The 16,386-nt window shown below is 46.6% G+C and overlaps 1 protein-coding gene across 1 annotated transcript in view; it reads left to right on the top strand.

Annotated features, from left to right (window-relative positions):
* Positions 1–16,386, top strand: part of PTGFRN (prostaglandin F2 receptor inhibitor) — a 69,749-nt gene that overhangs the window by 32,989 nt on the left and 20,374 nt on the right. Inside the window, exons 4-5 of the mRNA XM_072967930.1 lie at positions 4,178–4,558; positions 14,933–15,358. Coding sequence (XP_072824031.1) covers positions 4,178–4,558; positions 14,933–15,358 — 807 coding nt within the window. The remainder of the gene's footprint in view (positions 1–4,177; positions 4,559–14,932; positions 15,359–16,386) is intronic.

The following is a 16,386-nucleotide window of genomic DNA, read 5'->3' as shown; positions in this document are numbered from 1 at the left end:
AGGGGTGCTTGAGGATCGTTCCCAGACCTCCTGGAGCTTCTGGCTTTGGCAGAGACAAAGTGTAAAGAGACCATCTCTGGTGATGTCACTGCTGTGGATGGATGGGTGGACTTTCTGGGAGTCTGACATCTTCAGATCTCAGAGTACTCTGCTGCCGTTGCTTCTGCCTCCTGTTTTGTAAACTGGGAAGACCTTGGGTGGACTCATTTCCTGACTATAAACGAGGGTGCATGACCACTCTGTTGCTGAGATGGGAAGCAAAGCAGGAAACAGTACACACGGGGAGTGCTTTTCCTCTGTAAGCTGCGTTGTTCCGAGCGCTTTACTCTGCATTTGCACCGCAACACGGGAGCTGGACTTGGTGAAAGCAGGGCTGATGATCTTAAGTGACTGTGGCCATCAGTGAGGTCAAGGTGCCCTTGCCGACAAGAGGGGCTGCCAGTCACACTCAGTCTTGGTTCTCCTGGCTGCAGAAATCACTTTCCGGATGGACTCAGGTCACCTGCCTTTTCAGAAACGATCAGCTTAGAATCTGACCTAGGAAACCTCGGATATTTAGCTTGCATCAAACAACTATTTTATGGGACGGAAGGATTAAGAATTTCAGATTGGCAGCAAATTATCTTTTTATGCAAGAATTTCCATTGTAAAGGTATTTTTTTAAATTTCAAACAAGCCACAAAACTCGTAGTGTTGTTTTAAGACTTGAACACTCTAAGCTTATTAGGCAGGCAGTAGCACCTGACTCTCACCCAAGGCTGGAGGTTGATAACCTTTTGTGCCATGGGCTTTTTTGACAGTCCTTTGAAGCTCACAGACCCCTTCTCTGAGTTAATGTGTTTTAATTCATAAAATATATACAAAGGATGACAAAGGAAAACAATTGCATTGAAAGAGTAATCAAAGTATTCTTAGGACAAATTGTTATATAGTATATAGTGTTTTATTAATGCATTAAATAATAAGATATAATGGTAGCCCTAACAACTACTGTAATTTCTAAGTAGTGGTGAATGTAAATGATACTTTAAGATGTCTGCAACAATTTTAATGTGATGTGAAAATGTCTGTGATTTCTATTGGGAGCAAAAATAATACTGCACTGGTTTGTTGCTTAGTTTCATAACAAGAGGAGATGCTATATCTCAGGTAGAAGTTAGTAAAACTAAGAATTTTTATCCCCATCCATGTCATAGACTCTTCAAATTCCTTTTGTGGACCCCAGGTTAAGAACCACCACACTAGAGTGATAGTCTTTCTCACTGTCAACACCTGCACTCTCCATAGCTCACCTCTTGTTGTTTTTTTTAGATTGAAGTATAGTTGATTTACAATATTGGTTCAATAGTATTATAGATTATACTCCATTTAAAGTGATTATAAAATATTGGCTCTATTTCTTGTGCTGTATATTACATTCTTGTATCTTACTTATTTTATGTTTAGTATAGTTTGTACCTCTTAATCCTTTTCCTCTATCTTGCTCCTTCTCCCCTTCTCCCCACTGGTAACTACTAGTTTGTTATCTAGTAGTGAGTCTGTTTCTGTTCTGTTATATTGATTTGTTTGTTTTATTTTTTTAGATTCCACATATAAGTGAGAACATACAGTATTTGTCTTTCTCTGTCAGATTTACTTCACTGAGTGTAATACCCTCCAGGTCCATCCATGTTGTTGCAAATGGCTAAATTTCTTTTTTTTTTTTAATGGCTGAAGAATAATCCATTATATGTATATATATAACCACCACATCTTTGTTCATTCTTCTGTTGATAGGCACTTAGGTTGCTTCTGTATCTTGGCTATTGTAAATAATGTCGCTGTGAACATTGTCCGTAGCTAGCTTCTTAAATACTCTTATCCCATTGTTAAGATAAATGGTGGGGCTGTGTCACCTAGGTGGCAGTATTCCTCCCCTCCAATGTTAGGAGTGGCCTGGCTGATGTAGCTCCTGGTGTCTAGTTTATGGATTCAGTTATATCCAATGGCAGAAAGCCTGCCCCACTGCAGCTTTGTCTGAGGTCCTCTCTTACATTATGAGTTCTGAGAACTGGTTCTTTTTTTCCCTTCAGCATGCCCCATCCTGTCCCAGCAGTGAACCCCCTAATCCCATAGAACATGTGGCAACAGTGATGTGGCAAGATATTTAGCCACTTGCAGAGAAGAAATTAGAAAGTGAACTATACTGTTAAAGGGACATTTCTGCCAGTATTTCTAAACCCAAGAACCCGCTTTGTCCATGCATACGGTCCACAGCTGCATACTGCTCACTTTTTGCCTCAGCCGGCTCCCTTCTGAGCCTTCTTTTCCCTCCAGCAGTGATGGAATGCATAGAGGGTTTCCAGCAGTATTCTAGGGTCTCTGACCGAGGTTAGTACATGGAGTGATTCCTACCACAGCGCAGGTGCTGGTCAGCAGTTTCCATACTGACTCCTCCCAAAAGATGTCCTCATGTTACTCTTGGCCCTTTGAAAGGGGTTGAAAGAAGAGGAGGAATTTGGAAGATGGGTGGAGGTGAGAAATTAGACTATAAATTCCTTTTTCTAAGCTATGCCCACCTTATTTTCTGTCTTCATGAAGGTGGATCTTGAACGTGGCCAGAAACACTTGTTTAAAACATCGTCAAGCTTTGGAACTATTCATAGGAAAGCCATTTACTCCAGAGGGCCTGGCCTTTGGGGTTGGGTCTTTTCTGAACTGAGTGCTAGCCTTTGTCGCTGAGCTGACCCAGGACCACAGCTGATGCTGAACGACTCTTGCTGGAAGCCCAGGACAGGGCTGTCTGTCCACTTGAAACCCCTGGGAGGTGTTGGCTGTTTCTCATCTAAGCAGTTGTTCCCAGAGCATTACCACATGTGGGATATTTTTCTACTCTGATTACAGATGTTCAACTTCTTTTCAAAAATACCCCAAATAAAGTAAAATGTTTCTGTGTAAAAAGCTTTGACAGGTGAATGCTGAAACCAGATCTGCCTCGAGACCGTGACACTGAACCCTTCAGTGCTTCATCTAAATATAGCCTGCTTTTAATTATCCACACGAGTGAGAGGGCAGTGGCATGGCTAATCCAGAAATCATTGTGTGTTGGTTTCAGAATATATGCTTTATACTTGGCTTTAATTAAGGTGGGTTTGTCGAATGGAATAAATGATGCTCTGAGGGCATTGCATTTTGAAGACTTGGCTCATTAAGCATATTGTCTGGTTTCACTTTCCCAGTCCTTCTCTAGGGTTCCCGCCTTCCTCTTTTACCCAGAAGATGGTTCCTCACTTCCTACCCTCCAGCTCTTAGCCCCCAGCTGACAATATGTACTGGTCAGAGCTGAGCCGTCTTTTCTCTGAAACTCACCCAAGTCCTATCATGCATATGGAGAAAGGATGATTTTAGTTTTGTGACGTTCAGCAGACTTGTTTTCAAATGGTAGTGTATGAGATGATAGTGTAACACTTAGGAGCAGAGTCCCTGAAGGCAGACAGCTGGGATTTGAATCCTAGCTCTGCCACATATTAGCTGTGTGACCTTGACCTTGGGCAAGCTCCTTAACTTCTCTGGACTTCAGTTTCCTTATCAGTAAAATAGAGATAATAATGGTACTACCTCGTAGGGTTTTTTAATTCAAATTTATCATTTTTAATTGAAGTATAGTTGATTTCTAGTACTTCAAGTATACAGCATAGAGATTCAGTTTCATATATATATTTTTTTCAGATTCTTTTCCATTACAGGTTATTACAAGATATTGAATATAGTTCCCTGTGCTACACAGTGGGTTCCTTGTTGTTTATCTATTTTATGTATAGTAGTATATATCTATTAATCCCAAATTCCTGATTTTATTCCTCTCCCTTTTTCCCCTTTGGTAACCATAAGTTTGTTTTCTTTGTGAGTTTGTAGGGTTGTTTTGAAGATTAAATTTATAAACCACTCAAAACAGTGCCTGGCATATAGCAAGCATATATATATATGTTTGCTGCAATTATTATTTTTATGACGTAAAAAGAAATATGGTATGTTTCACTAATTCATTCAGTGAATATCTCAAGCACTTAAAACTGTACAAAGCCTTCTAACTTGAATGTCATAAATAAGAAGGCAGAAGGAGATGATCTAAGGGGATGGAGTGGAAGGGGCAAACGTAATCCAGATTATCTCCGTGTCCGTGTTTTTAACGTTCCAGTTCTCCGAGCCGCTGTGGCCAGGAATGTATCTGTGGCTGAAGGAAAGGAGCTGGACCTGGCCTGCAACATCACAACAGACCGAGTGGATGACGTTCGCCCCGAGGTGGCATGGTACTTCAGCAGGACCCCGGACAGCACCTTGCCCGGCCCCCGCGTGTTGGCTCGGCTGGACCGTGATTCCCTGGTGCACAGCTCTCCTCACGTTGCCTTGAGTCACGGGGACGCACGCTCCTTCCATTTACTGGTTCGAGATGTTAGCAAAGAAAATGCTGGCTACTATTTCTGCCACGTGGCACTCTGGACACCTGGGCACAACAGGAGCTGGCACAAGGTGGCAGAAGCCATGTCGGCCCCAGCTGGTGTGGCCGTGACCTGGCTAGGTGAGTGGTTTGGAGGATGGCTCTTAATCTCTCCAGCTTAATCCCTCCTCTGGGATATGGAGAGGAGTCAGGGTGCTGTGTGTTTTGCAGTATTTGGGGTTCTTGATAACAGGAGAAGCATACTGTCACCTGGATAGATCCCAAGCTGAGGAGGTGAAACAAAACTGGCTGAAATAGAATCTGGCAGGCAAGGGAAACATTTAGATAATGTGGCCTCAGTTGTCTCAATACCCTCATTTGAGAGGATATAGTTTCCTTTTGTTGTCGAGATTTGCAGGGTCAGGGGCCCTGCTGAATGGCTGTTTGAAGGATCTTTGTTGGAGGGAGAACACTGCCATTCTTCCTTTCCTTTTCCTAGACTCCTGGGGACTGTCTGGCAGGAGCTGGTGCTTTCCTAAAGCCCAGTGAAGAAAAAGAACCCCTCCAGTTCATGAAACTTGTTTCTTCACTCAATGTCCTGGAGTCCCAAAATGATTTTTTTTTAATTTTTTTTTTACAGATATCCATTAAACGTAGGGGCCTTCCTGCTTCCCTCGCTCTTCTGGTGGGCTCTCTCCCCGTATATGATTCCCAGGGGCAGAGCAAAGTGGCCCTCAACTGTTGACTACATTGCCACCCGTGTTATAGCAACTTGTCATATATGTGAAGGTCATTGTATTTTTTTTTTTACATTCCCATCTTCCCTATCTCTTATTTTCTTGAATGCTTGCCTTCCTGGGCTGAGTTTTCTTAATTTTGTTACCATCTTGTAATTAATCGCAAGTAAACTTAGACAGGATGGGGCCCAGTGGAGTGGAGAGAACTTGGCTTCCCACGTCCGTTATGGCAAAGATGGAGACGGGATTGCTGGTCAACCTCTTCCTTGTTTTCAGCTTCATTTCTACTGTCTGCTGAGTGTTCTGAGCCCACATGAAGGCATTTGACATTTGGCATTGCTCTGTTAGGAGTAAAACAGATCTTTAAAGGTTAGGAAATCATTTCCTCCTTCGTGTGATGCTGAACGTCCTCCCGCCGTGAGCCCCACCTCACGCTCAGCTCTTGTCTCTGCATTGAAATCTCGCGGGTTAGCGGCACATTCACTGTCTGTTTCTCCCTAATAAGCCTTTATTTGGCCAAGATGGGGAGTTGGCAAGTGGGGACAGAGGGGGCAGGGAGGAGAAGAGTAATAAGAGAATAAGCCGAGAGTACGTCCAATTCAGAGCGAGACTAGGCAGGGTGTTAGTCATCCCTGGTAGCAAAGTGATTCTTTGATATCTGCAGAGTGAAAGGAGCAGGATTTACCTGGCGAGCTTTTATTCCGGTCCTCTGAACCCCGTGTGAGAGACTCACTGTGAAGCACTGAACTGGAACAATGTTAGCCCAGCTAGAACTCTCCTTAGCAACCTTCAAAATAAAACAGATGTTGTCAGCACCAAAAGAAGAGTTTTCATCTCTGGAGCTGAATGTGTCTCATAGCCCTGATCCTCTGTGCATTGTGCGGGGCTGTCAGATCCCAGCCCTGACTCTCGGCACCCCTCCCCCGCCAACTTAGAATCACAGCTCAAGAGGTTTTTTTTTTTTTTTGGTTTTTTTTTTTTTTTTTTAAAAGTGCTGCCTGCACTCCAATTTGAGGGCCTCTTTGAAGTACTCATGCATTGATCCCAGCGTACCCCGGGGGAGATGCAGGGACTGTCAGGAAACAGAAGGGGAGCTCTGGGAGGGAGTGGGCTCTTTTAGCTGGGAGGGATTTGTTGGTGGCTGTTCTCCGGAGAGTGGAAAGAAATCAAGAGACTAAATTGAGGGAAAAGGCTCAGTTATTATCCTCAGAATCCAGCACTGTTGTCATGAAAGCCATCAGTGTGCTTTCCCCTGGCTGATCTAAGTCCCCAGATCCCGCATCTCTCCCAGTTCTTTGCATGGAATGGGCACTCACTAAACATTGACTGGATGGGTAGATAAGCCAGCACCAACACATGGCTAGTGTTGAAATATGTGCATAGGAAAAGAAGAATTGCAAAGAAAGCAATAATGCTCAACTCAGAATATTCAGAGATATTTGCACATGGAAACCTACCAGGAGTGTAAGTGGTTTTTTGTTTTTTGGGTTTTTTGGTTTTTTTTTTTTTTTTTTTTTTTTTTTTGCTGCTTTCTTCCTCTTAAATCACTCCTCCATCCCTGTCTCTATGACTCACAGCATTATAGCTCCTTGGACACTTGTCAGGTGGCAAGTCGGGCACAAGTACAGCAGTGGACCTTTCTCCAGGATCTTCCTGGAGGTAACTGAGAGGTGACAGGAGGACAGGTGACCTGCCAAGTACTCTATTTATATAGGTCCTCTTATGTTGTGTGACTGTGGGATGTTGTCACAAAAGAGCTCTTGAGAAAGCTGGTTCTCTATGCAGGTATTACACAAAACGCTCAGTTTTGCTACTTGACAGATTAGAAATAGTAACTGTCGTTTATTGAACACTTACTGAGTGCCTGGGACTGGGCCAAGGGCTTTAATGCATTAAATACTTGATCCCCACAACAACATTGTGAATGAGATACTGTCCCAATCCCCATCTGAAAACTGCTGATCTTCATTTTGCTTACAATTCTGAGGGTCAGGAATTAGGGAGGGACTCAGCGGAGTTCATCTCCATTGCACATGGTGACAGCTGGGACAGCTAGGGCTGGGGATCCCCTTCCAGATGGCTTTCTCATGCACGTGCCACCATGTTCCAGAGCATCTCTCCCTGTCCCCACATGGCATCTCATCCAGGCCCTCACCACGTGGCTTGGGCTTCTCACAACGCTATCTTCTCAGAACAGTCATGCTTCTTACCTGGTGGCTGACTGCCAAGATACAGGATGTGGAAGCACCCTGCCAGTTAAAGCTATCCTTAGGACTGGCACAGTGCACGTCTGCTGTTTTCCATTGGTCAGAGCCGTCACAGAGTCTGTCCAAGTTCAAGGGGGTAGGGATAGAGACCCCATCTCTTAGTGGGAGAGTCGCAAGGTCACATTGCATAAGGGCATGTGGGATGGGAAACCTTACTGCAGTCATCTTTGGAAGATAGAATCTACGCAGTGGTTAGTGCTTGTTTCTTTTATTTCAAAAGAAATGTTTAGCTTGGCTTAGGGAGTGTTATGGCCCTGGGTCAAGTCTGTCCCAAGTATTTTCATCTTAAGTGGAGTCTTTCCTAAGTATTGTCATCTTCTGTGGAAGACAGTTTCGGCTTTGGGAATCAGCTGCACTCCTGAAACTAAAAGCTAAGTTGTTCTTGTCCTTGTTTGCTTGGGGTTGGTGCACTGAGTAGATGAGGGGTTAAAACTGACTGGAATCTTCTCATGTTCCATCGTGTAAACCAGACAGATCGGGCAGTGATGTGAATGGGTCTGTCAGGTCCAAGAGGACTTGTAGTAAGTAGCCGGGAGGACTATGATTTTTTCAGAGGGTAAGAAAAAGCCTCGTTTACTTAGGATGTATGTCCTACTTTTGAAGGGAAAAAGAAGACTTAAGTTGGCTTGCAAAATGAAGCCCAATTTAAAGCAGGAGACATAAAAATAAAATCAAGATCAAAAGGGGTAAAAAGAAAAAAATCAAAGAATAGATATTGCAAGATGGTTGGGATGAATTAGTTACTGCATTTGAGCACTGAATTTGTCTCTGAAGTTTTGAAGAGTCGAGGCAAAAAGAGATGTGATTATACAGTTCTTTTCTGGTAAAGGAAAACAAACAAAAGAGAGACAAACTTTTTCTTGGCACTGAATTTAGCGTGTGCTTTTTTATTTAAGGGGCACTGGATAACATAATGGACAGTGCTTTCAACTGTTCTTTTACAAAAGGCTCTAAGTGATTGTTTAAATGGATGTTTCTTATATCCACTTCCTAAAAAAACTGAGGGCATAAATCTTAAGTGTGTGAAGGAGGTTTTGTAAGAAGCTGAGTTACTATGGAGGACAAAAGTTGCTTTGTGTTGATCAAATTTAGTATATGGCTAAAACTGTAGAGAATCTGGAGGAGTGGCTGGTTAATCTGCATATTAAGCCATCTCTCTCTGCTATCAGATGTCTTAAATGAGCCCTTGGCAAGAGTTGGATACTAATCGGTTCACGGTTGAGCTCTCCGCCCGAAGTCCCAGACTTCTGTTGGTGTTAATTGGAGAGGGTTCTACAGGCTTCAGATACAAGGGCAGGAGGAGGCAGAGCTGAATTCTGCTATTCAGGCTTAAGAACCTGATTTGCATTCTTCCCCACTAGAGGACCGTCCCCACTTCCAGCAGTGTGCCAGCGAGGAAGGTAATTATTTTTCTTTAAAAGGAGCTGTTAATCTGCTAAGTGCTTGGTAGAGACTTCCGAGCTCTTTGCCATCTATAGAAGGTGAGATTTAGATATGCAGAATTTTACTGGCAACTGTCTGTCCCAGGTTATCTCTGAAGGCAGAAGCTCCACCACTGTCTAAGCATGTTATCTTGGGTGTGTCACTTAAGGTTTCTGGGCTTTGGTTTTCTTGGCTTGGTGGGATAATGCATATAAAGTCCTTAGCGCAGTGCCTGGCATTTAAGTGCTCTACGCATTTTCATGGTGGCCATGGTGATTTATCGGTGTTTTGAGGGGAGAATCCATATGGAACATGTTCTTCCCCACCAAGTTCTTAACCAAATAAGCATAGGGGTGTTTTCGGACATGGAGAACCAGGGTGCATGTGTCCAAGGAGGAGGGGCGGCGCTGACCACACCTAGCCTGTTTCTTGCCTCTGCCCCCAACTCTGACAACGTTCTCCTCCTCCCCTAGGCTAAGTGAATGAGGGTGAATAAAGAAAAACCGGCATGAATGTCACTTTAGGTGTGCGGCATGAGTGTTCCATTCAAATCATGTTGTCTTCATTGCTCTGAAATCACTCATGCTGAATACAGACTCATTAATGGCTCTACTAAGTGGGGTAAAGTGCCCCCCAAAATAACAGCTCCTTATCTACAGCCTTCCCTGTTTAAATGTTAGAGGATATTTAATTGTTACATACAAACGATAATAGTGGCAACTCTTTGGTAATTAGTCAACTTGCTCAACTGCCTCTAAAGCACCTGCCCAATTCCAGAGAATAAACTCGGCCTCAGCAGAAACAAGGGCGTTCTTCCCCCCGTTTCTCCTCACTTGTGCCTGCAGCCTGTCTGTCTGATTAGCTCCACCATGTTAACTAAGCTTCACAGGGGGTGTTAGAACGTGGCCCTGCTGTACAGTTCAGGACTGGTGTCTCAGCTGTTATCATCGCCCTTGTCTTCTAGGATGGAGCCAGTTTTGAGAAAGCATTAAGGACTGGGTATGTAATGAGGTTGTGCAGTTTGGCCCTAGTGGGAGCCAGGCCGCTCCTTTAATTCTGCTCCCACACACCGTGCAAGGCTCCGTCTTTGAACTTACCTCCTTTGGGCTTCGGTTTTGTTTCTGTTTTTCCCGTTTAGGAAATGTGCCTGAAAACAGTACCTGTCTCATCAGGCTGTTCTGAAGATTCAGCGAGAATGCAAGGCAAGTGCGTAGCATGGTCCCCGGCCTGCAGGAAGCCCTCTGTAAAAGCCAGTTATTAGTATCATTGCGCCTTCCCTGTAGAATGGTTGTGAGACTGAAAGAAGGAAGTAACCTGAAACCCCCAGTTCATATCCCTGCACACGGTAGGCACAAAATACCTGCTTTCACAAATTAGCCAACGATCCTGAGCACTTTCATTGTCTTGAAAGTTATAACAAAGGAGTTTAATGACCCATACCCGAAAATAAACGTCTTTTCTCGGTGGGAGTGAGGGTGGGGGTGAGGCTCGCGTTGGGGGAGGCCGCAGCTCCAGGAGGTGGCAGGTGTGTGAGCAGGGCGCCCTGGGAGCCAGACTGGGGAGCAGATCCTTGTTTCTCGGAATGTTAGGGATGTGGTGCCTTAGCCCAACCTCAGTGTTCTGTGAAAGGGCTTACAGCGTGGGTGGGTTGTTTGTTTTTGTAGGAAAACCCACCAGCTTCAGTTGTCAATATTTTGCTGATCATATTTCATCTCTCTTCCCTTGCCTAGGTAGACACACACACGCACAGGCACACGCACACCAGTGTCCCTCTCTCTTTTTTTCCCACTTTTCCCTCCACCCTTTTCCCTCTGGAAGAATTTGGAGGGGAGAGGAGGTAATTAGGTTTCTTTCTTTCTTTCCTTTTTTTTTTAACAGAGGTACTGAGGATTGAACCCAGGACCTCATGTGTGCTAAGCATGCGCTCTACCACTGAGCTGTATACCCTTCCCCACTTCTGGAAGAATTTAAAACATATCCCAGACATCATGTAATTTTGCCATTAAATACTTTAGTATGCATCTTTAACTGATAAGCATTTTTTAAACATAACCACCATTGCGTTCTTAGCTGATTTCTTGATGAGATCAAGCAGAATATAGCAGTAATCAGTAGTGGAATGCTAGTACCGAAAATGAGCATTTTTTAATGCAAAATATTAAATTTAGTCCAATTCAGCAAGTGTGTTAATGTCTTTCATGTACAAGGCACTGCACGCACAGCACATGCAGATGAAGAAAGCAGGCTGTCCCTGCCCCTGCAAAGAGCCCTGTACAAGGTCCATAAGACAGACAGATCTGTAACTAAAGTTCAAGGCAGTGTTCAAGTAAAATCCTTTGAGAGCAGGGAGCCTGGCGGGCGGTCGGGTCTCTGTGAACGTTTGCTGAATGAGAAGCAGAGGTGGGACAGGCTGCTGAGTTCAAAGGAGGCCTCCTCTGTTAAGGAAAGGCGACCTGGGAGACGTCTGTGCACAATGGACCTTGAGGAACAGGCCCAGTCGCTGCCAACAATTTTTTAAATCGTGAAACAGCAATAAAGGAAGATTTCCACACATGCATCAAAACAAAAAAGAAATAAGAAGCACGCACACGTCTACCATTCTGGCGTATTGGAATCATATCTTTTCTAGGAGTGTTAAGTCCCATTCGACCTCCAAGGCTGGTGGATCCTTTAGATCACTGAGAATCCACTTGTTTGTCTTTATTTTAAGATCCTCCTTTGAGGGGCCTAACATTTAGTTTTAACAGAGAACGAGAAGACCGACCAGGCAATGAAGACATTTTCCTCCTGTGTCAAGCTGGAATTCCTATAACTAGATGCACACATGCTGTAACCTCCCCCTGCTCTCCCTTTTCTAAATTTGGATACATAAATTTAAACAGATCCATCCGGGGGTAGAGGAGGGGGTAGAACTGGAGAATCTATTCAGGCATTTACTCAGCACCCTATTGAGCAGGTGTCCCAGGAGCTGAGGCACAGACAACATTGGGAAGAAGGCAGAGGAAGTGACAAGGGGATGGTGACAGGTGCTATCAGAGTGGAGTCTAGATTGTACACAAGAAGGCAGCAGGCAGTGGGGCTGGACAAAGGGGTTAGACTCACACGATGCAGACCCTTGAATGCCAGGCTGGGGAGTGTGTTCTTAGCTCGGTAGGCAAGAGGAAAAGCTATGGGAGTCTTCTTGAGCAGATGACTTTGTGGTGGTGTGAGCCCGGAGGCGGGTTGGAAGGTCGTTATAATAGTCCTGGCTGGAGGCAGAGGGCCAGGATGAGGAGGGTGGTTGTGAGGTGTTCACGCACCTGCTGTGTGTGAGGCCTGGGGTCGCAGAATGGGAAGAGACCCTGAGGAGGTAGAGTTGGGGCCTCAGGAACCATCTGAGTGGAGAGTCGGAGATGGGGTGGCTTTCATGAGCGGAGCCTGGGGGAATGAGGGATGGGAGTGTGGTGACAGGAGCCCTGGTTGGAAAGTTAGAGAAGGAGGAGCTGATTTGGCTCATTTGGAGTGAGGTTTTAGCTGTGTGTGTTGGGCGGGGGGTGTGTGGGTATGTGGGGGGGGGTGTCCACTCCCTTCTTTGGCCCCAACCTGTCCTTAGACTCAGGCTCAAACACTGGCACCGGGCTGTGTTCTAGGCTTCTTGACTTGGTCTCTCATGGCATCTCAAGATAAGCACGTTCGCAACCCTATTCATCTCACTCCCACCCACGTCTGCCAACACACACACACATACATGCACATGCGTACACACACCCGTGCATACATTCATTCATACATGCACACGTACCAGGCCCCAGTCTAAGCGCTTCCGCACATATTTTAACTGTTAATCCTCACAATAATATTATGAGGGAGGTAGTTGCTGTCGTTCTCCCCATTTTTACAGATGAGACACCAGAGAGGTTAAGTAATTGGCCCAGGATCACACAGCAGGTAATGGCAGAGCCAGGATTCAGACACAGTCTGGCTTTCAGACACACCCCTGGCTCCTCACCACTGCTCTTTGCTGCCTCACAGTCTATTGGTCAGGTTATCGTGGTGACACATGTGGAGGGTGTTCGAGTTGTACTCGGAGTGGAGCCGGCTGCTGCTGCTTCGTGAGGACTCGATGTTGTCGTGACCCCGGCTGGTCCTGACTGGACAGAGCGGGGGTGATTTTGTGTACACACAGCGGTTCAAGTCTGTCCTTTCCACGTGAAATAGACGTGCTTGTCCTTGTCTGTACCCCTCTTGCTATGCCAAAATCTGACATGAGGGAAGGGGCTGAGACCCTGGATGGGGGGTAACTTGGCTTCTACACATGAGGATATAAATACGTTTCAGTGTTTGTTCCACTGCAGTTGCTGGAGAGGCGGTGTGTGTGTTCACACTCGGCCCAGAGGCAGGAGACTCCCCAGCTGTGCAGCTTCCCCTGTGAAACGAGGTGGCTGACAACGCTCTAGCGTCTTTCTCTACAGCGCCCACGTCACTGAGGGCACGCTCCCCTGGGCAGGCAGAGCTGGGCAGGTGTAACTTTGTACAGCACAGGGTCCAGCCTTGTGTGCAGTTAAATCCTTGTGAAGATGACATTTGAGGGAGTTAGGATTTTGAGTTCTTTCCGTTTCCTGGCCACTGAATCATTCTTGGGGAAGTCATGATGTTACACGTTTCATCAGAAGTGTAAATCACGAAAGTACAGTTGCTTGACCTCAGCAGTTTATAGTTTGTGTGAGTCATGAATAAAAGCAACATTAAGTAAAACTGAACTGTTTGATGCAGGTGATGTGAATATAGTGTTGGCAAATGGGGAGTTCTGTGGTCAGGTAGAATTATTTGTCCCCTAGCAGGCAAAATGCTACCAGGGAAAAATGTAACCTTTTCTAAACATTGTTAGCACCAAGGCAGCAGACGTTTATTGAGTGACTACTGCATGCAAGGCTGCATATTTGAAGCTTGGGGACTCCTTTAAGCAAGGAGTAATAACAGAGTGGCATGACTGCAACGCAAAAGCACCTACACGGTTTCTGGGAAAGAGAGGAAGGGTGTCACACTCTGGGTGCCCAGGAAGGGGACACCGAGGAGGTGACAGTGAAGAATGAATGCGAGTTTGCAGGGCTGTTAAGAGGAGAGGCCACTGCAAACCAGTCACCACGGTGATGCCAGACTGGTGACCAGAGAACTTCCAATCATGAGGTGTGGCATGTGGAAGGGGTGGCGATGGGGGGAAGGAAGCCGCGAAGGTGTCCCCATGCCAGTTCCTGGGCAAGGGTGGAGGGAGGCCTTGAAATGTGGAGTTGCAGGAATGGATTGAATCGATACAGGGCTTTTTTATACAAGTGAAAAGTAACAGAACTGTGACGGTGGCAGTGAGGATTCTGGGAGAGCATGGACTCCTCACCCACCTCCCGCCCCATCAGAGTTTGTGCCTGGCGGGAAGCAGGGTGGTCATAGTGAGTGGGCTTTACTCCAGCCAGGACCACGGTGAGCGGTCTTCAAGGCCAGTGGAACTGAATGAGAGTTCCATGTGTTAGCGAAAAGAGCATCATTTGGGGAGTTTGAGGGTGAGAATACATGGGGGAGATGGTGACCCGGGGGCCTTGCGTTTGGGGCCCCCGCCCCCAGATGGCGGAAACCCGAGCCACGGCTGGCTGACTGGCCAGTGCTAGCGTGTGCTCCAGGGTGGGGTTTTCCAGTGCTGCCCCACTGGTGCTTTGGAGTCTCTGGGCACTGCCTGGCAGGCCAGAGAAAATCTTAGTAGCGCATGGACACCAAGCTTCTTAAGAGATTCTTCTTAGAAGCTTCCAACCTCCTGGGGAAACTGACAGCTGACCCCAACCTGACAGATCAAGACTCTCATTGGGAACATTTGGCTTCTGGCCTGGCAGGGTGATCTTGAGGGGCATGGTGGGGGCAGCGTTCACAAGTTCTGCAATAACGCGCTCTTACAGGACCCTCCCCGGGCCACGCAAAGACCTTTCCCTGCCGCTGCAGTCAGCAGGCGGGCGTTCACTTGTCAGGACAGGAGTGGTGTTTGTCTCATCCCTCCTGCTAATTCCTGGTATGTGGCTCTAATTTTTTTCTTTTTCTTTAAATCCTGGCCCCTCTCTCTTGTTCAGAACCAGAGTATCAGGTGCACCTGAATGCTTCTAAGGTCGCTGAGTTTTCAGACGATCTCACAGCGCTGGAATGCTGGATAGTGGACATGAAGAACGTGGAGGCGAGCGTCCGTTTCACGGTGTCCTGGTATTACCGGATGAACCGGCGCAGTGATGAGGTGGTGGCCAGCGAGCTCCTGGCAGTCATGAACGGGGACTGGACGCTGAAGTACGGAGAGAGGAGCAAGCAACGGGCCCAGGACGGAGACTTCATTTTTTCTAAGGAACGTACAGACACGTTCAATTTCCGAATCCAAAGGACTACAGAGGAAGACAGGGGCAGTTATTACTGTGTTGTGTCTGCCTGGACCAAACAGCGTAACGACAGCTGGGTGAAGAGCAAGGATGTCTTCTCCAAACCGGTCAACATATTTTGGGCATCAGAAGGTAGACGCTTTATTCTTGTTTATAAACGTTGTTTGGCTTTGACTTAAGTCATCCCACGGTACACTTTCAGATGCACGGTCACCCTGCGGGTTTCCCTTTATGCTCAGAGTCCAAGGAATACACGCTCGAGTGACTGTTTCTCATCCACAGCATGAACCAGCCCCTTAGCAATGATGACGCTGAGAAGGTAAGTCCTAACGAGAGGGCTGGGGCTTGGCCGATGGTAGAAGGTCACCTGGTGGGAGTGCACAGCCTGCCTGGGGTAAGCTGTCGACACTGTGGCTCAGCTGGGTGATCTTAGGCCAAACTTTGCACAGGCCTTTGGGGGTATGTCCAGGCACCAGAGTTGCCCCAGAGTGAGTGGGCATCTTACTCTGAGTGGCCAGTCACCCATTCAGAGAGGTTGTTTCTCGGGAGAGCTGACAAGAACTTAAGGTAGACAGTTTCTCTGATGCATCTCCATCTGAACGCTCAGAGCGCTGTCTGCCTTGGGACGTCAGCCTTGTCAGGTGTTTTATCCCTGATCTAATCCATCAGCCCAGGAAGCCCGGGCCCCCTCGGTCCTCCTCCGTGCCCCCAGGGCGAAGCACCATACAGCCCTCTCCACATTTCTGGTGCCTCACTGCCCCCCCTCTGATATCCCCAAACGCCACAATGGGCCCTCTAGAATTTAGCAGAATCTCCCATTTCCTGACCTCATCTCTGAATGCTCCTTTCTTTTTCTCACAGTGAGCATGGCCAACCTTGCTCTCCTCAAAGACACTACTGCCCCTGCAGCCTTTCAAGGTGGTGGTGTTTTCTTCCCACACTGGGCCCGGATGGGGCAGGTGCCCGCCTGGTCCCCCACTGTGGCCTCCAGACCCCTTTCCCTCCTTCCTGAACACATCTTCTCCTGTCATCGGATCCTTCCACCTCCTTCCATTACTGTCACCTGTCGACTCCTGGGTCCTCCTCACTCTCAGAGTGTGTAAAGATGCTCACTCTAGCTTCCCAACCACTCTCTCCAGCACTCCTCCTCTCTTGCTGGC

The sequence above is a fragment of the Vicugna pacos genome, chromosome 9 (genome assembly GCF_048564905.1).
Source record: "Vicugna pacos chromosome 9, VicPac4, whole genome shotgun sequence".
Taxonomy (NCBI): domain Eukaryota; kingdom Metazoa; phylum Chordata; class Mammalia; order Artiodactyla; family Camelidae; genus Vicugna; species Vicugna pacos.
This window is presented reverse-complemented; position numbering and strand designations above follow the sequence as displayed.